General features: G+C 46.2%; 1 protein-coding gene across 3 annotated transcripts in view; it reads left to right on the top strand.

The window, feature by feature from the left end:
- The window catches only part of LOC119436865 (phosphatidylinositol 3,4,5-trisphosphate 3-phosphatase and dual-specificity protein phosphatase PTEN-like), an 86,055-nt gene that overhangs the window by 35,087 nt on the left and 28,392 nt on the right, over positions 1–22,576 (top strand). For 2 of the 3 annotated variants that reach the window (XR_007464780.1, XM_049660050.1), the window contains exons 8-9: positions 6,609–6,787; positions 20,349–20,498. Coding sequence is in view for 2 of the 3 variants with exons in the window: in XM_049660050.1 (XP_049516007.1) it covers positions 6,609–6,787; positions 20,349–20,498 (329 nt within the window). In the remaining variant the exon portion in view is untranslated. The remainder of the gene's footprint in view (positions 1–6,608; positions 6,788–20,348; positions 20,499–22,576) is intronic. The other variant, XM_049660051.1, reaches the window with a different exon arrangement.

Raw genomic sequence — 22,576 nt, 5'->3', positions numbered from 1 at the left:
TTTTTTGGTTTGAAGCGAAGTCGAAGGAAATTGTAATTATTGTCGAATAATTTCGAAGCAAATAGCTCGAATAGTTGTGGGATTTGCATAGAACCTTGATGCAAGTGCCAGATGTTGACAAATATAAAAAAAGTTGGTTCGTTACTTGCCAAAAAGGAAACTGATTTATCTCTGGAGTCAGTTCATTTAGAAACGGCTGTCATTAAGATACAGACAAACCCACTTACAATACCAGGATATAACAAAGAGCAGCCAATGCACTGTCAAGTTTTGTATGTGTTCTACAGTAAAATAAAACTGCTTACTACAATGGTCCCATGCCGCATTACTCGTTATAACTAGGGTTGTACAAATACTCAAATATCATCGAATCGAATATCTACTACAGTATTTCATTTTTCTATATATTCGGTGCACACGCACGCAGTGCCACTTGTCATGTGCGGAGTGGAGCCGCTCGTGCATGATGCCGCCCAAGCGAGCGTTTCACTTCATTTTTGGCGCGAGAGGAGCGCTGAGCGCGCAGTGGACGAGCCTCCTAAGCTGGATGCGGTTGTGGGCTTTGTCACTGCAAGTGCTCCTCGCATCGGCCCGTTGTGGAAATCGCACACACTGCCCCGCAACGCTGCAATTTGCAGAACAGCGCCGCGTCAGCGGGGCCACCCTTGTCAGTACAGAGTTTGTTGGGTTGACAGGACTGAACGAAATGATAACGCTACGCGGACAGAGGGAATGCAACAAAACCTGTGTGTACTTTGTGAAGGGCGAAGATCGGGCCGATTAGCTGCCGATAGGCAAGCAGATTGTGTTGAATACACGGCGACGAATTCCACGCCACTTCAACAGCCGTCAATAATCCACATGCGTGATCTCTGGACCCATCACTGATGAGCCATCCGTACGAACATATTAACGGCAAGCATATTAACGGCCCGTTACCACATTCGCCAGCCGCAAAGAAAAAGACTGGAAGCGTCGCTGGCCTCGCATGCCCCTCTTCCGTTTCCCTTCCACGCTCTCGCCGACGTCGGAGAGTTGTAAGGGAGAGGGGCGACGCAGGCTTGCCGGGTATGCGGCACAAAAGCAGGTGTGGCGAAGCGGCTCACATTTTTTTTCTTTTCCGGGATTTCGCAGTCCCTTTCTTTTTGGCGCAGACACCCAGTAGCCAGATTTAATTGTTATAGCGAATAGTGCGGTAGTAAGCGATTTAGCATGTTGTAGCCTAATGGACCTTGGCCGGGACCACTGAAAAATTCGTATCACCCCGAAATTTGTACGAGCCATATCGTATTACCGCAATTCTATTGTATTGCTCATTTGAGTTCAATAAATGAAAAATATATGTCTGCGATCTCAAAAAGACAGAAAAACCATTTCATCTTTGCACTGCTGGTCTAAACACAAAAACTGTGGCAGTGGTATTTTAACAAAAAAGGGGGTTACACCCTGACCCAGCTCTCAAATTAAATCAAAGCCTGTTACCAGCACGAACAAAAGTTCTTAGGAATGATTTTTGATAGTAAACTAAACTTCATCGCCCACATTAACAGCGTAAAAACTAAGGCAAACAACGCGCTTAACATCCTGAAGGTCCTATCACGTAAGCATTGGGGCGCCGACCAAACATGCCTGTTATGTATTTACCGCTCTGTCGTGCGCAGCATTCTTGACTATGGTTGCATAGTTTACGGGTCAGCAAGGCAGTCGTACATCAAACGTCTTGATCCCACACACAACCACGGACTACGCTTAGCAACTGGTGTGTACAGGACCTCACCAGTAGAAAGCCTATATGCCGACAGTAACGAACCCTGTTTGGAGCACCGAAGAGCCTTGCTTACAATTTCTTATGTGCTTAGAGTCACAGCTCTACCTAATCATATACAGTGGAATCTCGATGATACGATCACGGCTAATACGAATTTCCGGATGATACGAATTTTTCCGTGGTCCCGGCCGAGCCCCATTACTTTGCAGCGTGCTAAAGTACGGTTGTTACGAATCGATTTTCGACCCGCGTTGGTTGATACAAATAAACGCCGCCCCACCGACGGCCGCGAAAGAGAACGGCGCGCAGTCACGCACTTTCTCCCTTTCTCTTTTTGTTCGGAGGCGCGGACGCGACGCCGGACAGCGCAGAGGCCGCGACTGGGCGCGAAGAGTTTGAAGCGGTGGCGCTTTTGTTGCTTTTGTGCTTTTCCACCTTTTCGGCGGCCGTCCATCGGACGGAGTGGCTGCTGTGCTTCGGGCCGCGTTCATTGCGTTTGCGCCATTTTGCCTAGTTGCAGCGAGCTATGTCGACCGAGATACGATCTCTGCTGATTCGCGCGGCGGTACGTCGAGGCGCGGGAGCCTCAGTTGGGCGCGTCTTCCGTCGACTGCGTTATCGGTGCCAATGGCACAGGGCGATTGTCGGTTTCGCTGCTGGAGTCACACGGTGCAAGGTAGCGCGGCACGTTCAGTGGGGTGCTCCTCCGCTTCTCTTGCTAATCGCCGTATTTTTCTTGCCGTAGGAGGCTTGCGTTTCCGTATTCCGAAGGTGTGCTTCATCCAAAATTTCTTCTCCAACGAGCGACGATCCATCACTAACCTGGGAGCTCTCAGTAATCCGAATTCTGCGTGTCAAGTGCAGACGCCGGCGTGATTTACGAAGCAGACAACTGCGGTTGTCATCTTGCCCCTGCCACAGCAGCAACCAATGGACGCCTTTCAGCACGGCAGCCAATCGGAGGCCCGCTTTCATCGGAGGGCCCGTGTGACTACCTATCACAGACCCGCACTTCTTTTGAGTTAGCGCGTTTGTTACAAGATGGCGACGACGGACGAATTGAGAAGCAGAACGGCAAAACTTTGAGCTTTTGAACGATACCAAGATGGCGGCGCTCGGTGGCGGAAAATACGAGATGTCTCCGTGAATTGCGGTGATCTGGCGCGATTTAAAGCTGTTTTCTCGCCTTGCGCACTGACGAATAAATCTTTTTCGGCCACTTTTAGTGCGTTTTCAGCCAAACCATTTTGATACAGCGTAGATTAGGCGTTGCAGATACCGAAACGCGTGGTTTCCAAAAATAAATTTTTCTCGCGATTTCGGCTAATACAAATATTTTTCATGACCCCGTGAGATTCGTATCATCGAGATTCCACTGTATGCCATTCTTGTTACTTACACCACACACAGAATACACTATGTCAACAAACCAAATAGCGTGAGACCACTTATCCTTCGATTCGAAATTATGTGCCAAAGCTACAGTGTTCCGAGTGAAACTCTCAAAGTCGCCGAAAGACCGAACAGACTGCCCCCGTAGTATGATTTCGCACATTTTTGCGATTTTACTCTAACATGCCGCAAGAAAAAAGAAACACTGCTTGAACACATAATGCAAGATTTCTCAGAATCGCAAGAAAAATACAGTGACGGCACAGAGTTTTACACTGACGGTTCCAGGAAAAATGAACACATTGGAAGCACAGTTATCGGAACACTGGGAAAATTGTCTTAGGTTGCCACAGTTTGCTTTGGTTTTTACAGCCGAAGCATATGCCCTACTTATGGCCTTGGAAAAAATAGTAACAGGAGATTATACAAAAGCAGTTGTCTACAAAGATTCCCTCAGTTCACTTAATTCCCTCCATAGAAAATCAGAGTGCGAACCTTTCGGGCTCCATCCTGAAAATGCTTGGCAAAAGTGAAAAGCATGGTAAAGTAATTCGTCTCTGTTGGGTTCCAAGCCACGTGGGAATCCCGGGAAATGCGCAGCAATCACAGCCCGTAAAAAAATTACACAAATAAATCTTCCATTCAAGGACTGTGTCCGGGTTGTCCGTGTTGCGATCACCTCAAAGTGGCAACAGGAGTGGGGCTGTCAAGTAAACAACAAGCTACAAATAGTAAAAGCCATACTACAGGAGTGGAAGACATGTCACCAGGAACGTTTCATGGAAGTCATTCTATGTCGCATTTGCATCGGACACACGCATCTCACACATAACTTTTTATTGAAAAATGAACAAGCGGTTTGTGATCAGTGCCAAGAATCTCTAACTGTGAATCACATTTAATAACATGTCCAGCGTTGGAGGAAAAAAGACAAATATTTTTATGAACTTTACAAAACACTAACACCACTTCATTCATCCATGATCGTAGCTGAAAATGCACTTGTATCTCTAGACGATGTTTTTAAGTTTTTAGATGAAACATGGTTCTTAAACAAACTCTGAAGTAAATGATCTTTGTTGCTTGAAGCACTTTCATCAAAATATATATTTTCATGCTGTGCATGGCGCATCATAGCCTTAGTTGCTTTTGCGCCATAAAATCTTACATAACTATCTAAACATGACAGTTGCACATTGCTGCGGGACCACCACTTGGTGCTGCCACGAGCCGTCTCATGTTCAGCGTTTGGGTGGGGCCATTCGGGTATTGCTCCCTCGTGCCCCCACGCCATCGCCCCTCTGTAGGTTCCAGCGCGCTAGTGGAACTGAAAGGAATGAAAAAGCCGCTGATTAGTCCAATAACTACATCTAGCTTCGCTTGTGCTTGAAGGATTAAAAAAATTCTTGTGGCAGGAGGTTCGTGAGTCAACGTAATAAAATAGTGATGTCATTCTATGATTAGTTAGAAAAGTGTTTCATGGCCCCTTTACCCCTTTAAGACTCTGTGTACACAATTTTATACGCCAAGAAAATGCGTCAACTGCAATAGCATTCATAAAAGTAATGATACAGTGCAGTCGACTTATAATGATGAGTCGACATAAGAGTGTCAACTTATGCATTAGGGTTATGAGAAGAAAAACCATATATAACGATATGTTATTCATCACATATTGGATATAACGATAGAAATTTTGCTTCTGGGCAGCGTTTTTCACGCAGAATAATCGTGAAATTTGCGTTCCTAAGTTGCCCTTAATCAAGACGGGGCAAGAGTTTGCCTACGCGAGTTCGTATCTGCCGCCATTACCGCGCAGCGCATCCCGCCCGCGTGCCGATTGTGAACAAAAGCCACGGAGAGCATTGCAAGTTGGTGCAGCGTGCACAAGATGGCGCCAGCTGCTTCGCGTCCGCGTCGCCGGCGGTCATGCGACCATCCAGAGAGGAGGGGGAAGAAAGCGATAAGCGAGCGCCGCCTGTGCAGCCTTCGCCGCCTACACTCTCAGCGAGCGCGGAAATGCGCCGTGGAAGCAGCTAGAGGTGAACCGACGAAGTGGAAAGCTGTGTCTTTTGAGATGAAGCTGCAAATTTTGCAAGACTTGAAGAAGTACGAGCTCGCGCAGTCGATGATATCGACGATTATGAAAACCGGGAGTGCCACTATCATGAAGGCTAGAAGCAGTGGCCATGCCGATAAATGGAAAAAGCGGGGCTCGTGCGCCCGGTCCAAATCCCCATGGGCGAAACCAACACGGTGGAAGCCGCTTACATTACCGAACTCTGTGAGCACGTCGCTACTGACGTCGCTATGAAATAGGAGGTGCTTCGATGGAGGAGTTTCAAAGTGCAGATAGTAGTGCCTCTTTCTGCGAAGAGATCTCCGATGGGGAGATCGTTGTTGCGACAGACGGCGGCGTTGTGCGACGGAGGTGACGACAGCAGCGGCAGTGACGACGAGATTGGCAATGGCCCGTTTTTGACACCGACCCCGATGTTCACCCAAAGTGCACTGTCGTCGATCGAGTCGCTCATTCATTTCATGCACGCTAAATTACAGCTGCCAGTGTTGGCGCAGCAGCTGGACGCTGTGCACACGGCGGTTACGAACCCGAAACTTCTGCGAAAGCAAGTGCAGATATTTCTATTTCAGTGCTCCTAACGATTGAGACGCTGTTTATAGGAATAAATAAACATTTTATTTTTCACAGCCGACTTTCTACAACGACGATTTTTTATCGCAAGTGGCAAATTTGGTTTCGGGACGGCAAATATATATATATTTTGTTTTTTTGTGGCAGTCCAGATATAGGGATCGGTTATAACGATCGGATTTTTTGTTCTTCTTGATATGGTTATAAGTGAACTGCACTGTATTTGCAATGTGTCGCGTACATCTTGAAACTGTTCTGAGTGAAATCGTGTTGCAAGTTTGAATAACGGGTTCAAAATGTTTTAGTAAAACGAGTGGGAAAGTAGACGGTTCGAAGGAGCCTGTACTTGTTTGGTGCGATTATGTCGTTGTATGTAGTGGGTGTATGTACTCCTTCCATTGTTTTTTACAGTATGTTGCATCAGGCATAATTTTCCAGTACCTGGATGGCTGCTTTTCAAGCCTTCTAGACATGAAATAGTTGATGTTCTCATATGTAATGTTCCGGAGTTTTTGCATGGAGTTCTGTAAACTTGACAAAACTCACTAGAGAATTAAAAATTCTTTATCTATTTTGCAGCTGTATACTTTTTATGATTCTGAATGTGCAAGACATGCGGTAAAAGTAAGTTTTCAGTCAACAGAATTCATTGGCGTCTGAAAGGGTTAAAACCCATTTGTAACAAAACACAATTCGCAGTTTGCCTTCTACAAGACCGTTCACGAAACAACACATACTGCTTTGTCTGCTGTATTTATGCCATTGTATAACGTTCCTTGGTTTTAAACATTGCAGCGCCATTCTTCCTGGTTTGGAAGAGTGATGCCAGCAGCATGGAGAAGTTGTACGTGTCTCCTGTGCTGGAGGGACGTAAAGGCAACTCCGCGTCGCTATGCTTCCACCTAGGACGCACAGTGGCCCTCAAGGGCGACATCAAAGTGGAGGTCTACAACAAGCCCAAAATGATGAAGAAGGTGCGTGCCACTGCTTCCTGAAAGCAGTGTACAGTGGAACCTCGTTCATACGTTTTTGAAAGAAACATGAGAAAAAAATGTGCTAACCAGAATAACATATGACCTGAACTCACTAAAAAATCTGCAGCCTTGTTGTTGTTTTTTTTACTTGTGTTTGGCAGAATCAGCTTCACATAATGTGAAGTGTTGCGCAAATAGCAGCAGCACAAGACGACGCACGTTGAGCTGGAGCAGGGGTTCTCAAGCATGTTCGTTCCAGGGAACCCTGCTAAGCTCCATGAAGCGCCAAGGAACCCCCCCTCCCCCCCATTTAACCGAATTAAAATGTCCTAATTAACCGAATGTCGAATTACCCAAGGTATCAAGAAAACAATAAATGAATGCTTACTACGTCAACAGGCTTTTATTTACTGAATGAATTAGCAAATCTTGTTTCTATTTTGCACAAGAGCAGTGTGGCACCCGCCGCGGTGGCTCAGTTAGCAAAGGCGTTTCGTGGCTGAGCACGAGGTCACGGGATCGAATCCCGGCCGCGGCGGCCGCATTTCGATGGAGGCGAAATGCAAAAACTTTTGCCCGTGTACATGCTTGTGTTGTAGTGCATGTTAAAGAACCGAAGGTGGTCAAAATTAATCCGGAGCCCTCCACTACGGCGTACCTCACAGTCAGAACTGGTTTTGGCACGTAAAACCCTTGAAAGAAGAGCAGTGCGGAAGCTGAAGTTCTCGTCATCTCATGACTTATTTGAGCTAGCAGCGGCGAAGGCCTCGCGACATCCTTCGCAGCGTGGCCGCGGCGCGCGTCTTCATCTGAGACACGCTTTTCACTACCGCGCGCACATCCCGATTATTTTTTCGCTAGTGTGCTGGTCGCCAACAAATTGCCCGCCCATCGCGATGTAGCCGGTGCTCTTCATCTTCGACAGCTTTGCACTGAGTCAAAGCGAAACTACTGCTTACCGCAACCGCTGCGGAGAAAACCGCGGCCGTTATCGACGAGATCATGGTCGGCGACCTTGCGGTTCAGAAGGCAGGCGGCCGACGCCATAGCCGACGCACTCACCAAGTCAAAACGAAACTACCGTTTGCTGCAACAAGTGCGCACGAAACCGCGGTCGCTATCGACGCGATCATGGATGGCGACTACGCAGCTGCGAAAGGCACGCAGCCGACGCGCGCACCGTCAAAACGAAACTACCATTTCCCGCAACCGCTGCTGCGGACGAAACTGTGCTGGTTATCGACGCGATCATAGATAGCGATTACGCACTTATGAAGGCACGCGGCTAGCCGCCAACGTGGTGTTACGCGCGGCGATTAATGCAAGAATAAAGGCTTTGAGGACACAATTAGGCACGAAGAGTTCCGGCGTTGCTGTCAGTCACGTATAGCGTACGATTGCCGCTGAGGACCATACCAATGAGGACTGCATCGCTTCGTTTTTGGACGCTAGCGCCGTTTTAGCTCTTTTGCGGCGCGCACTTGTGGTGCTCCGCGCATCAGTTTTTTTTATTCCTCCGAAGTATAACATCAGTGCGCATGCTATCGGCACCTACCCTATCTACAAACGGGAGAAATGCGCACGGTCGTAAGTTAGAGCCTCCGAGATTCAAGTGCGAAAGCTTAGGCGCGCTGCCCATGGCTGCCCGTTTTCGGAGATTGGGTGGCTACAAGCTGCTTGCGGATTTATTGCGCAGTTCGCGCGTTGCCGTTACGCACTGTGATGTGCTTTTTGACACTCGGGCATAGGTAATTAAGGTTATGTGCATCAAGCGCACCTCGTGTTCGCCGTTTTCGCCACTTGGCGAGCGCGGGACCACGGAAAATTTATCAGTGGCTTGCGGAACCCCGAGCAGGGGCCTGCGGAACCCCCGGGTTCCGCGGAACCCACTTTGAGAACCCATGAGCTGGAGCACAGCCCGGCGCAGTCGAACAAACAGCAAAATCTAATACTGGATGTTCAGTTGTCGAATCGAATTATTAAAACGTTCACTATTCGATTCGGTGCTATTCGAGTATTTGCACACCCCTAATTATCAGCCTATTAAGAAAGAGTGCCTGGCATACTGCTGCTTCCAACAGCAGTATGCCACACACCTGGGCGTTGAGCAAATCTTTTATTACTATTGCTACTATAATAATTAAATTTACTGTTACTAGGTAATTTAATGGACTAGTTGCAAATATGCAGCTAGTCTTTCTCTGCCTAATGAAAAAAAATATATACAATTCTTTCTGTTCCAAATTTTTGGCATGACTGGCAGAAAATGTTTTACTTGCAGTAAGCAAACTAAATGTTATGTGAATTTATTCCTGAATACTCAAGAAGTGCAATAAGCATTGTTTCATGTTTCTAACTCTTATTTTATCCAAAGTTACGAGAGTTCAAAATTTTAAATATGAATTATTTTCCTTACTGTACTTTCCAGCTTATCAGACGCATTTTTTTTTCTGATTTTTTCGTTGGTGCATCTTATATAACGACTTATATACAGTCAAAATCGGATTGGATTAGCCGCGCCCCTTATCGAGCGGACATCAAATGACCCTCCACCGCGCGTCGCCTTCTGCCATGCACAGCAGTTCTTTTTTTGCTTCTTTTCTTTAGTCACACTGTTATTTTACTATTTTAATTCTTGTTACTACTTGTTACCATGCACTAGCACCCGCCCGTTCGGTGAAGCCACGTCAACATCAGCCACTTCATTGCACTCGTTGCTGTTGTTGCTGCTTTCGTGTTTCGTCGCAGCCTCTCTAAACATGGTGCGGCGTGCTGATTTTTAAACGAAAAATGTTGCCAAAGGACTTCTTTCCTCCCGCTGTGGTGGTTCAGATGAACACAAAGGGATGGATGGATCAAGAAATGATGGGTGTGTGGCTTGACCGTTTTTTTTGTTTTTTTTCACGTCGACCCGATGGATTCTTTCACGTGACGCCAGGAATGCTGGTGATGGACAGTATGCAGGCGCATATCAGCGATATCATCAAGAAAAAGATAAGTTCAAAGAACTGCATCCCAGTCATCATACCTGGCGGCATGACGAAGATGCTTCAGCCACTCGACATTTCTGTGAACCGCAGTTTTAAAGCGGTTCTGCGACGTTTGTGGGAGACCTGGATGTTGGAGGGAGCATAGCTTCACAAGAACAGGGCGCATGGGGCGCACGGACTATGGAGAAGTGGCCAAATGGGTTAGTGAGGCATGGAACCCAATTTCTGAGAAAACCATTGTTTCAGGGTTTCAAAAGGCTGGGTTGATGCCGTTCACGGCCGATTGCGATGTTGAGTTGGATACTAGGGAATAAGAAGACGACAGTGATGTGGCCAGCCGAACCTGAAGTAGCTGCATTGTTTGTCAGCGACTCGGAGGCCAACGACTTCGATGGCTTTGACTGAACGCCATGATGTAAGCCATCATTTGCACTGTTCGTGCTATCAGAATAAAATACTTTTGTAAAGTATTGTCTAGACATTGGAAGGCGCTTGCACGCGTGTCAGCGCTGCCTACCGCGGTATACGTGGAGTGGCGGCGACCGCTGCAACTGTATATTTTCGTCACACTTCCTCGCGACCTGATCCTCAACGAGTTTTTAAATCGCTTACCGAACGAACAGGTGCGTCTTGTATACCGGTGCTATTTATATACGCTTTTTTCCGGAAAAACGGCCGTTTTGAGGGGGGTGCGACTTATAGCCCGGAAAATAGGTAATTCCTCAAAATTTGAAAATGTTTCAGGATGCAGTAACATGGTATTGTAGACTTATTGCATTCTTTGGAAGACCAGCTATGGGATAAAAAATTTAATGAAAAGAGGATGATTAGGAGAATAACTACGCCTTTCGGAAAATTGCTGACGAAAAAGAGTTATCTTGGAAAAGTAAAAAAAACAAACAAACTATCACCATGTGAGAAAAGCATTTTATTCCCCTGTATGTGGAAATTTTTGCAGGAAGGGAAACATTCTTGGCAGGAAAGCATGCCAGAAAAGATGCTCTCTCAAGCCAGGCCAATATGGCTTGGCTTTGATAAGGGATTTTGGAACGATGAACAGCAAAATTTCTCATTTTTTGCACTTTCATGGGCAAAACTGAGCATTTTGTAGGGATAAAAACGGTGTTATTTTATTTGACATGTCGCTCTAAGCTAGTTTTTTTCCACCATGTGCGCTATTACATGTAGATTAAGTAACAGAAATTAAAAATGTCCCAGCAATATTTTTCAGTGAAAAATGCTTCGTTTTAGTGATATTTTTGTCTCGCCAAGACCCAGGGCCGGTATTTTGTAGCGATGCCTTTAAAGTAATAATGCCTTTTCACGCTTATCGCGCTTTTTCAGTGGTCGGAGCGACGATCCGCTCGTCTTATCAACGGGATCAGCCGGCCGTGAGCGGTGGATGATAAGACTAGAGTAGAATAAGTCATAATGCGTCGCTACAAAATCGCGGCCCAGGTCCCTCCTTAATGGGGGAGGTGGGGATCAGAGGGGAAATCATTTTTTGTAATAGAGCAATGAAATTTGGCATGCTTATTGGGAAGTGTGCTGGATGACTAATTACAAAGTTTCATTAAAGGGACAGTACACTAAAGGCAAATACTAAGTCGACGTGGACGGTTTATATACCAATCCAGGAACCTTGCAACGCTTGTTTCGTGCTAATAAATGACTTAGTTTAAGAAAAAAATTGCATCTGAAAGGTCCAAGTACCGTTATAATAATAATAATAATAATAATATCCTTTATTTCATGAAAATAATACAAATTCAATAACCGGTCAGCCCAAGCCATGAAGGCTTGTCGGGCTGTACCCGGCAGTCAGCGACAAGTACTAGAAAATAAAGCAAGTTAGCAAGCTATAAACGGAAGCAAGCTGCAAAACAAAAAGCAAACTACAACACAAAAAGGTGGTTACAACACAAAGGCAAAGTACCAAAGAGGAAAAAAAAACCACTTAGAACCAAAAGCAAGCTATAAAATGAAGTGAAACAGACAAGGATACACACCAATCTAGACCAAACGAAACTAATCGAAGCTATGGCACGGGCTTTATGACAACTAAACAGAAGAAAAATTCAAATCTCCAGCTTCGCCAACCAGGGAGTGGTGACGTTGCATACGCCATCAACACCCTTTGGTGCCGTCGGTGAGTGAAACCGCTCGACAGATGGCGGTACAGTGCGCCGCTAAAGCTGCTTTGGTCTAGTGTCGTGGACCGTTCGGGCATCCCGAGACATCACATGGAAGTAGAATTATTTGCTACCTGCAGTTTTGCGAATTTCGCGAGCCAGCAAAAACAGCGCAGCACTATGCAATAACGGAACTACTGAAACTCTGGAGTGGGGGCGGCGCAAGTCAAGTGAAAACTAAACCTTTCGACCGCCCGCATCGTCAACGGTGTAATGTCAATGAGTGCCTTCGTTATCGGGCAAATACTTGAATGTCCTGCAGGAGTCGCTGATTGTGACCTGCATTTACCTCAATTTCTCGATTTTTAAGGCTCTGTTTGCGATAGTATTTGATGCCTTAGAGGTACTCGAGCACTAATCCATTGATGCTTTAGAGATACTCGAGCACTTATCCATCACTTTAGCTTGACTTAGTATTTGCCTTTAGTGTCCCTTTAGTGTCCCTCAGTAGTTTTGACATACATTTTTATTTGTATCATCGTTGTACTAAACATGCAGAAAGCCTGGCGGGACAAAAAAACATGGTAGAAGCCCGCAGTTGCTCTTATATTTTAGCCATAGGAATGGTTCATGCGGTGACATTCTCCAGATATTTTTATCACTGATTTCTTTTTACACAGAACATAATATTCATGTTTGTATAATGCGGTCGTTATCGCCATGTCAAATTAGCAAAGACTAAAAAAATGAGATAGTAATTCAAAAACATAGGAATGTTACTGTGTAGAGAATTTACTAAGGAATACAATACAACAGACCTTATGAAAATCCATCAAGCCATACTCGTGCTACGGTTTCTGCTAGCAGGACAGTCGGGTCAGAACACTCTCGTGAGAAAACTGGCACTAACAAGTTGCACAGCCACTACATGTCCATCAAAATGGCCCGGGGCTGTAATATTTAGTGTCTTTGCTTGCAGGGGTCTTCATATGTCCTTGCTCTTCCATTTTTTCTGCCCTGCATGCTTTTCTTTTTTTTATTGGTCCTTTTCCTCAGCTCTTTGAAGGGCGAGGCTACCAGGTTTGATGCCCACAGACTTGCATATGTCAGTGTAGGCATGCAAGTTCCCAAAGTTGGTAGCGTGGAACTGTTTCATGTACTGCCGTCTCCACTGCAAACAATGAAGTGTGCTGATATTTTGAAGTCATTTACCAGATGACTGAATGCAGGCTTTTTGCCGCATTCTGTGTCTTGTTGCCCTTGCACCGTTCCAGCAGTTGAGGGTCAGACAGGCGTTGGTAGACAGGCAGCAATGCCTCTGCTACTCGTCTCGACAGCTTGTATTTATGAGGTGGTGGTGGCTTCATTTTGGCCTGTGCTGACCGATGCCTGCACCAACTGTCAGGGCCAGGTGGGCACAGCTCATGATGAGGCTCGTCATCTGTAGAAGTCACATGATAAAATGTGGCCATCACTGCTCTTTGCATGTCACTGACGTCTGTGTTTCTGCGCCAGGCTAAACCGTAGTAGCTGGTCAGTTCTTTAATTAGGTCCTGTGTGAGTCCACCTTTTCCACCCAATGGCTCCCCTTTCTTTGCTCTTGTCACCAGTGTACGGAGAGCAGTGCCCATTCTCTTCTGCACATAATTTATGCTGTCCTCCTTATTCAGGGGTATAAAGCCATATACCTCATCTTTGCAGAGTGCAAGATAAGCTCGGCTGTCACCATCGCATATTATATTCGTGTAATGAAGGCCATAGCTGCTGCAAGAGTGCCTGAAAAGCACCAGTGCAGCTTCCACCTCCATTTGTCCGGAGCCAATGTCTGTATTTTTCTGGCACTGATGCTGCTCAATCCAAGTATCAAAGCTAGGGTCACTTTCTGCTGGTCGCTGACAGCACCCTAGACAGAAGTTAAAAAATACGATGCAATCCAGCTAAAGCCTGGTATAAAATTCAATGCAGCCTTCACCAATGTGAGAGCTGTGGCCTCATGTAAGCCACGTGCCATCATAAAGGACAGTGATGTTATTTGTGCTAGATGGCTGCATCTTGCTGTAGATGTCTTTTACTGCACGTACAGCATCTGCAAAAATGTTTTGTGCAGCTTCCTCTGCTCCAGGTTTGTACATTTTTTTAAGATGTTCCTGATAGGTTTTTTTTGATGCAGCTCATGATGTGAGATGTTCATTTTAGCCCAGAAGTCATTCAGGGCAGTGGGCCCTTTTCTAATAGTCTTGATAGCTTGCATAGCTCTTATATTCAACTCAAAAGCCCTTCCTCCAGACTCTTTTTGATGACCAATGTGAATCAATAGGGCCACAAGTAGCACAGAAAAGCACCAATTTTACTGCTACGCCCAAAGTTGTCTCATGCTGCGCTGACAAACTGTTTTTAAGACAATTTGGGCAGAGTGCAGGCACTATTAGTGACTTCGTTGCACCAGCCTGTATTAATGCGAACTGATCCTCCTTTGGGGCCGATTCTTCCTCTGTCCGCTGTGCGACCCTGAACTTGCACTCCATCGTCGACACCACGCGAAGTGTATCGCAGAAGCTGCACGCTTGCTTCTTGGCTGCTTCCAAGGTCACAAAACGAGGTTCCAGGTGCACCTCAACGGTGTGCTTCCGCCTAGGCAAAATATGCTGTCGTCCTAAATAGCTGGCGCCGCATCGTCACTTGCTGTCGCAAAAACTGAACTTTTTTCCTGCGTCGAGACTGCACTGGGACGTCACGGCTAGTTGACGGTGCTGGGTCTTTAGATTCACTGCCGGGCGTTGATTCCGAGCACAGGTTGACTTCCAACAACACATCGGCGTGACTGGATGGCAACACGGTCCTCGGTTCGTTCGGTTCAGTTGCTCCTGATCGCTTCTTTTTCGGAAGAGGAGGCTTGCGTTTATGCTTCCCGTACGCATACTTTGTCCTGTACATCTGGCCCGTGTGACGCTCCATCGCTGGCACACATACGAAGCCTCATGCAAAGGAAGAGCTGATGAAAATGCACATCGTACAGCAGTAGTGGATTTGCGAACTACCGAGTGAAACATAGCGTGCGCAGTACCACGTGACTGTAAGGTCCCTGTATGTTCCAGAGGTAGCGCAAACCATTGTTCAAATAAGAAAGGAGAATATGCTCCCCGCCCTCTACCCCTCTCCTGAATTCGCCGTTTTCCACTCTCCCATTGGACGAGGCTTGACACGTGACGAATAACCTCCGATGACCCCGCGCACCTTTCGTTTTCGCGGGAAAACGGCGCGATTAGTGAGCGATAAATGCCGGGACACATGTGCGCTGTGTGTGAGTGTAGGCTTTTTTTTATTTTTGAAGACGCCCTTGCCTGCAGCACGATGCCGACTTGCTGTGCTGTTGGACGTTCAAATAGCATTGCCAAGTGGGGCAAGCTTTTTGCGGTTCCTCGTGGCAAATAAAACCTCAAACGGCAAGCGATATGGCTCCACCGTATCGGAAGAAAGAAATTTGATTGCCACCGAGAGACGCTTTGCGAGGTTGATCGCTACTAAACGCTTTTGTGTACACGTGCTCCTCGAAGCCTTTCAGGTCAACAGATGCTTGATACTGACGCTTAGCTTGAACGAAAAAAAAAGCAGCGTGCAGTTTCGATACCTATGAAAGCGAGACTGTTCTAGCTCGCTCGTATTGGACACCGGGTACCTGAAAGTGCCGACAGTAATTACAGCAGAATCTTTACTATTCGGAATTTTTTTACATTTGCGAACAGTTGTGCACACGCCCGTGAATCACTTATTAAAGAAGCCACCCCGCAGCCCATTTATTTCGCGAAATTTGGTTGCCACAAATTGTTTGAAACAGATTCCGCAAAGGTTGGAGGCTGCGAAACTGGGGGCTTTAAAGGTATTCGCAAGTTGTTTTTAGGGTTTATTTTTCTGCAGTGCATAAAAAGAGGGGGATGATCAGATGCGTACAATAAAAAGGAATTGGCACATACGTAACACCAATTCACCAAAACAATGTAACTTGCAATACAGGGCGTTTCATTTTAGCTGCACCAAATTTTTTAAAATTGCCTGTGGCAGATAGCACAATTATAATCCTTGATCTAAACTACTCGATGAGGCGGCCATTACTTCCACGAGAAATAGGAATGCCTAATTGAATAATTAACATAATTACGATAAATTACTTTTTAATTATTTTACGGCATGTCTTTCAATCTACAAATTATAGCCGCTGAGTTCGCAAGGCATATCCACTTGGAACGAATTTTCAGGACTGAACCAGTTTCGAGATATTAATTTTCAAAGTGTCCGACGAAATGCATGGGTGTTCCAGTTAACTTTGTGCTTCAATGCATAAAACAGCGTTTTCCTCAAAAAGTTAACTGGAACGCCCATGCATTTCGTCGGACACTTTGAAAATTAATATCTTGAAACTGGTTCAGTCCTGAGAATTCGCTCCAAGTGGTTACGCCTTGCGAACTCAGTGGCTATAATTCGTAGATTGAAAGATGTGCCGTACACTAATTAATTTAAAAGTTAATTAGCATAATTATGTTAATTATTCAATTAGGCATTCCGATTTCTCGTCGAAGTAATGGACGCCTCATCGAGTACTTTAGATCAAGGATAAAATTGTGCTATCTGGCACAGGCAATTTTTTAAAATTTGGTTTAGCTAAAATGAAACACCCTGTATAATGCGAAGCTGCCCATATGCATTTTGGAAATAGACAAGAAAAGCACGTTGGGGGGGGGGGGGGGGAGGGTATTTACTGCATAAATGTCTCCGCCGTGTTGTGTGTGCATAATATGATGTAGCTCTTTCTTTTTTCGTAATTGCGTCAGGTAAACAGAACACCATTCGATTCCGAGAAACAATCAGCAGTAGTAAAGACTGCTTAGGATTGTGTTTAACTTGTTCTACCTTTCGTTTTCCTCGTCTGAGCAACGCAGTTTCTACTAATAATTGAAGGTACTGCATATCTTGTGAAAATGCGCCCAGAACAGTCGTGTTTCAAGCAAGCGCTTCAACGCGCGCTGCATGCGATACGAAATGAAGTGGACGGTAGCGGGCGGTCGCACTATGCTCACTAATGGCAGCCGAGAGGGAGGGGCGAGGAGGAAACGTAGCGGAGAGGAGTTTGCGCTACCTTTGGAAAATACAGGGACCTTATGTGACTGGAGCGACCAATTGGCGCCTAGCTGTGGCTTCGTGGAGGCCATCGTATTTTTCACGTTTGTGCGTTTATTTTTTATAGTAAAAATGAGGTTCCATTGGGAGAAGTACTGCAGTGAAACAAGCTTTCCAGGGATACCAAACTTTTTGCGATCGGCGGTGAAAGTACGGACGTATCGTGCTAGGAAATTGGCCATTTTCGCGCAGATTTCAGCCAGCTTTTTGCTACCCGTGGTCAGAAAAACATTTTTTAGGCACACTTTGAGACTGTTTTTGGCGGAAATTTTTTTAGATGTGATAAAAAGGTCATGCAGAATCCAATCTGCCCTTTTCTAAAATCGATTTTTCACGAGAATTTTGCGATTTGATTCCCGTGTCCCCCCTTAAACAGATAGGTGAAGATGCTTATCGCAATAGGGCTGGTGGCAATAGCTGTGGATGCGACATACCGGAAAAGTGAACTGAGTGTGTGCTGGCAGCATTTTCATGTGATACGGGTGCCTACTGCTCTCTATCCCTATCCTTCTTATGTGATCTAGTGGCTGGAAAATGTATAATTCAATCGCAGTTTGGTGATGTACTGAATGTTGGTTCATGCTTTCCGGGAACATTACAACAGTAAAAAAGGAGCGTTACTGTATTGGGTAATTTTTGTGTTCTTAATCTCTGATGTTGGCGCTGGGAAATCATACGAAATGGGATCATATCAACGAGGATGTACTGTACTTGCTAATGGGTGTTTTGCGGTTTTACACATTTCGAGCAGACCATTGCTGCTCTCGTGGTGCGCTGCTCAGCCTCACTGGAACAATAGCATCTTAGTTACTATCCATTTGTCCTGCTTGATTAAACATACTATGCATGCTCTGCCATGTGACTATTATTAGTTCTGCCATGCGAAGTTTGTGGTTGCCATGTTTTCAACATCTCACATGCGGATGAGTTTGAAAAATCGAATGCAGCACTGTGTGGCATCCAAAATTTCGGTCACTGTTCCACATTGGTTCTTTGGAGTAGGTGGCATTGCCGTGGGAAAATCCACATAACTGAGCAGGTCCGAAAAATCGGCCGGCGTTCCTCTATAGCTTTTCTTGCCCCCTGTGTTATTTTGTCTGCTTCATGCAAAGACTGTGGGTGCTTGGACATTAACCTTGCAACGTTAGTAAATTTAAACAGATGTAGTGTGGATATTCGCGACTCCAGCAACTTATGTTATAAGCGCTCTGGGTGACACTGTTTTCTATAAAGACATAAAAACTAGGTATGAAATCAGGTCATTGATGGAATCTCATCGGGTCGGGACGGAACACGATGAAATGAAACAAAACACCAACCATGAAAGATTTAGTAAAGTTATCGTTTCAGCTCCCCCACAGGAGCCTTGTTCACAAATGTGACTCTTTGTGAACTTTGGTCACAAATGTTAGAAAACTTTGTTCGGAAATTACTCTTCAGTCTCATTTGTGAACAAGGCTCCTGTGTGGTAGCCAAAATGTTACCTTATTAAATCTTTTGTATTCGTTGTTTTGTTTTATTTCATCAAAAACTAGGTTTGCATTAGAACCGGGTAAATACTGCCTGTGGAGCAGCGGTGTGCTTAGACATTTCTTTTTCTGCCTCTTCTTTAAAAATAAATAGATCAGTTTTCTCAGTCCCATTAGGTAGAAATAATGGACCTCTCAGCACTAGTGCTGAGAGGTCGTCCCAACTTCTTCAGTCTTGTCTAAAATTGCCTGCTAAGTATCTTCTTCCTTTTTCTTTCCCATTCAGTTTGGGAGGAATATCAAAGGGACACTAAAGAGAAACAGGAAGTTCAGCTGGAATAAAAGAGGGACCTTCAGGAATGCGTGCAGTTTTTGTTGGGTGCAAAAATATGAGTTATTAGCGGAGAAATTCGTAAACAAAGACCAAATATCTCTTCCTCAATTTCTCTCACCCCAGATTTGGCGCTGAAGCAGTGTCATCACAGATTTCATTGCTCTCGGCGAATCGGAATGCGCCATGATACGGCACCGCTTGCGTAAACGGCCGAGGCACTGGATGCTTTATGGCTGCATGCATGGTCGCTGCGTTTGCGTTTGCCGCGATGGATACCGTTGCTGCAGCTGAACCTTGCAACGAAGAGCTCGCCAGGGAAGCAGGACTGCATTTCAGCGATATTCAGTGAAACGGAGTGCGAAATGATCCTCCATGCTCGAGCGGTAGGTGTTTCCGCGTGCGATGGCGGTGAGCCGCCGGCCGCGCCGGCGGAGAGCTTCATTTTCGTCGACGGAAGGCGAAGCGTCCGGTCCGCCAGGCGACGATGTTCCCGACAGAACAAGTGTAGAAAGTTGCGCACGTACTCGGTATGGTTATTTCGTGGCTTTATTTAATGACATTCAGCACTCACCGAGCCGCCAGTTTGCTGCTGCAGGGGCACCGGAAGGGGGTTTGATGAAGGCCGCATTGAGGGAACAGCTGCTCGAGAAAGGACTGGCCTCTGGGGCACGCCAAGATACTTTCCGAGGGCGAGAAATGCAGAGAGCACACCTCTGGCTCTTTTGCCGTTTTATCATCGGCAGAGCACTGAGCCATTGCAAACGCCGGGGAGCCGGGGCTCACCGCGCGACACCACATGAAAGGACACAATTGAGTCACCACTGCCGCTGCCCCTGAGCAAGCGCCTTGGGCCATTTATACAGCCCTCAACACTACACACACGAGGCATTTTCAGGCTGTTTCCCGCGAAGTCAACGTTTTTCGAGCCACGCAACACGCAACCAAACACCGTAGAGCGGAACAGGCGCGCGCGACGATGCATTGACCAAAAACGAAACTACGAAACGATCACGACCGGATGTATCGCCATGCAATTTTTTCTTATTTATTTAATTTTGTGCTAAATTTGTACTTCCTCGCTTGAAACGGTTTAAAAAGTTAGCAAATGCTGTTTATGTACGTTTAAGGTGTATTTCATTTTGCGTTTTATTAACAGCGATAAATCGCTCTCGACCAATCGCAACCGGCCTGCATTTGTAATCTCCGACGTCGGAACGTGTACTGCGGGAAATTCGAAGGGGCGTCAGCACCTATCCTTCAGTTTTTCGCTATTTTCTCGCCTATTAAACATCTGTTTGCAGTAAGAATGGTATGGCTGTGATCGTGAAAGGAAAATATACCATTTAAGCACAACTTCCGGTTTCTCTTTAGTGTCCCTTTAATTGAACCAACTGTTGTGCTCCTTTTGTATGTTCAGCCAAAGGTTGCTGGCTTTTGCATCAATTGTATTTTATGTTCATGCAGGAAAAGATGTTCCAGTTCTGGTTCAACACCTTCTTTGTACCTCCAAGCTGCAATAGTAGCAGTGGTGGCAGCAGTGTAGGGCGAGGTGACGCACACTCACACCCCAATGGTGTCGCATGGGGGAGGAGCAGCAGCACCTGCAGAGCTCAGGTGAGAACTGCCTGGTCGCATTGTCGTGAATCCACGGAGAACTCAACATTATTTATTGCTTGGGGTTACAGTGCTCCTTAACCCTTTGAGGGTCGAATTTTTTTGCCAAATGCGACCTCCGAGGGTAGATTTTTTTTATTGCCGATTTAAATTCTTCGAAAGAACCTATTTCGAAAAAATATGCTTGTAATTTTTTTAAAGTGACAGTAAAGTGAGGAAAAAATCGTTTGTGTTGTAAAATACACAATGTTTATTCATGAATAAGAAGATAAGCGCACTGAAAAAAGTTGTCGCAGTTTCACCTGAAAGGCGAAGCATCAGTTGCGATAGCAAACTTGTAGAGAGCTATACGGAGTAATGATATTAGCTTTATCAGCTGTATAAACTTGGACATGCAGCAGCATCGGCAACACGCAGAACTGTTGTCGACGCCATCGGCGTTTTGCCCGCGTTCGCTCAAAATGCGTGCGGCGTTGGTGACTGTTGCCGGAGCCTCTGATATAAATAGGCACTGCGTGCCGCAGCTAAACGTCGCCTCCCTTCCCTGCCCCTCCCCCATGGCCTCTCGCTCGTCGGAAGAAGGCGCGTTTGCTCTACATACATGGTGATTGTGAAGGAGAACAGAGACGCCTACTTCTGCAGCCCTTAAGCGAGCACGGCGCAGAACGCGCGTTTGTTCTCCGCCGTGCGTTCACTCCCCGTGAAAGACGCGCCCCTCGCGCCCTTTCACTCGCACATACAGCGTTCGGCGCGCGGCGACGATTTCTTCTCCAAATGACGTCATACGGAACCTCACGGCGACGGCGACGCCGACGCCAGAAATCTGCTTTTGAGTGTCCATATAATTGCTATCGCAATAAAATGGTTGTGTGCACGTCCGTAAACTGAAACAAGTGAGACGCCTTCGTCTTATCGCCAACAAGGTGCGATAGGGCTTTTGTGGTCTCCAAAAAAGGAAATGCAAAAACGGCAGCATCGTTTGTGTATATACGCGCTTCCCTGGAAACAGGTGTAATCGCGCCGCGGTGGGCGATAAACGATCGAGTGACAAGCGGTCACCCTTTGAGAGATTTGAAACGAGATAGCCATCAGTTTAGCGTGCAACAAGCGGGATCTGCCGCAGGAGAAAACCGTAACTTGCCGCTAGTGCCGCGCACGCGCGCGCTGATGCGCAAGCGATAGCTGACGTGCCGTTGCCATAAAGAAAAAAAAAAAAAGAGACGGGGTTCGTAGCGGTCCTTGAAACCCTTGAAAGCCCTGGAATTTAAAAATGGCATTTTCAAGGCCTTGAAAACCCTTAATTATTTTGAAGTCCTTAAATATACTTGAATTTCGTCAATAGGCTTCCGTTCAGCCGGTGTTTAGAGGATGTCTTTTGGACGCCTGGCAACTACGTACTCGAGCCAACGAAAGCATCCAATCCAATCCGTTTCTGTAGCCACAACGCAGTAGTGTGGTTACAGTGGCGGAAACGACCGCGACTAAGCCTACCTTCGTTGTGGGAATGCATGGTGTGCGAATAATCGCTGTCGTGCCTTTCGTAGCTGCAATATGCCGGGAAAGTGCACTTTCCAGCAGTCGTGGTTAAACACTGCTGTTTATAGGGAGTGGATTTCTCCGGATACGTCAAACTCGCATCGGGCAAAGTGCAAGTCATGCGGGAAAACCTTCGATGTATCGTCAATGGGTGAGTCGGCCCTCAAAAGTCATATGAAGAGTGCAAAACACATTGCGAACATGAAAGCAACTACGGCGCATAGTACCATGCGGAGCTACTTGACGGCAACTGTTCATGAGCAACGCATCGAGCCAGCTCCGTCAACGTCGTCGGATGTGAGCAGCCTGTGCAAAGCGCACGAGTGTGTGACTGATGCGGAGATACTGTGGACACTGAAAATGGTAACATCACACTATTCCTATGTTATTATTATAGAGCATGCTAATGGCAACTATTAGTTCTGGTTGTTGCCTGTGCACTGGTTGGAAGAGGGTTTTTGCCAGCCTCAAGAATTCTTTCCATATTTAGGGTATGGCTGCCACTGACACTGAGAATAAGAGGTCACGGCTGGAACCCTTCA

Source organism: Dermacentor silvarum, chromosome 1, assembly GCF_013339745.2.
Source record: "Dermacentor silvarum isolate Dsil-2018 chromosome 1, BIME_Dsil_1.4, whole genome shotgun sequence".
In the NCBI taxonomy this organism is placed as follows: domain Eukaryota; kingdom Metazoa; phylum Arthropoda; class Arachnida; order Ixodida; family Ixodidae; genus Dermacentor; species Dermacentor silvarum.
This window is presented reverse-complemented; position numbering and strand designations above follow the sequence as displayed.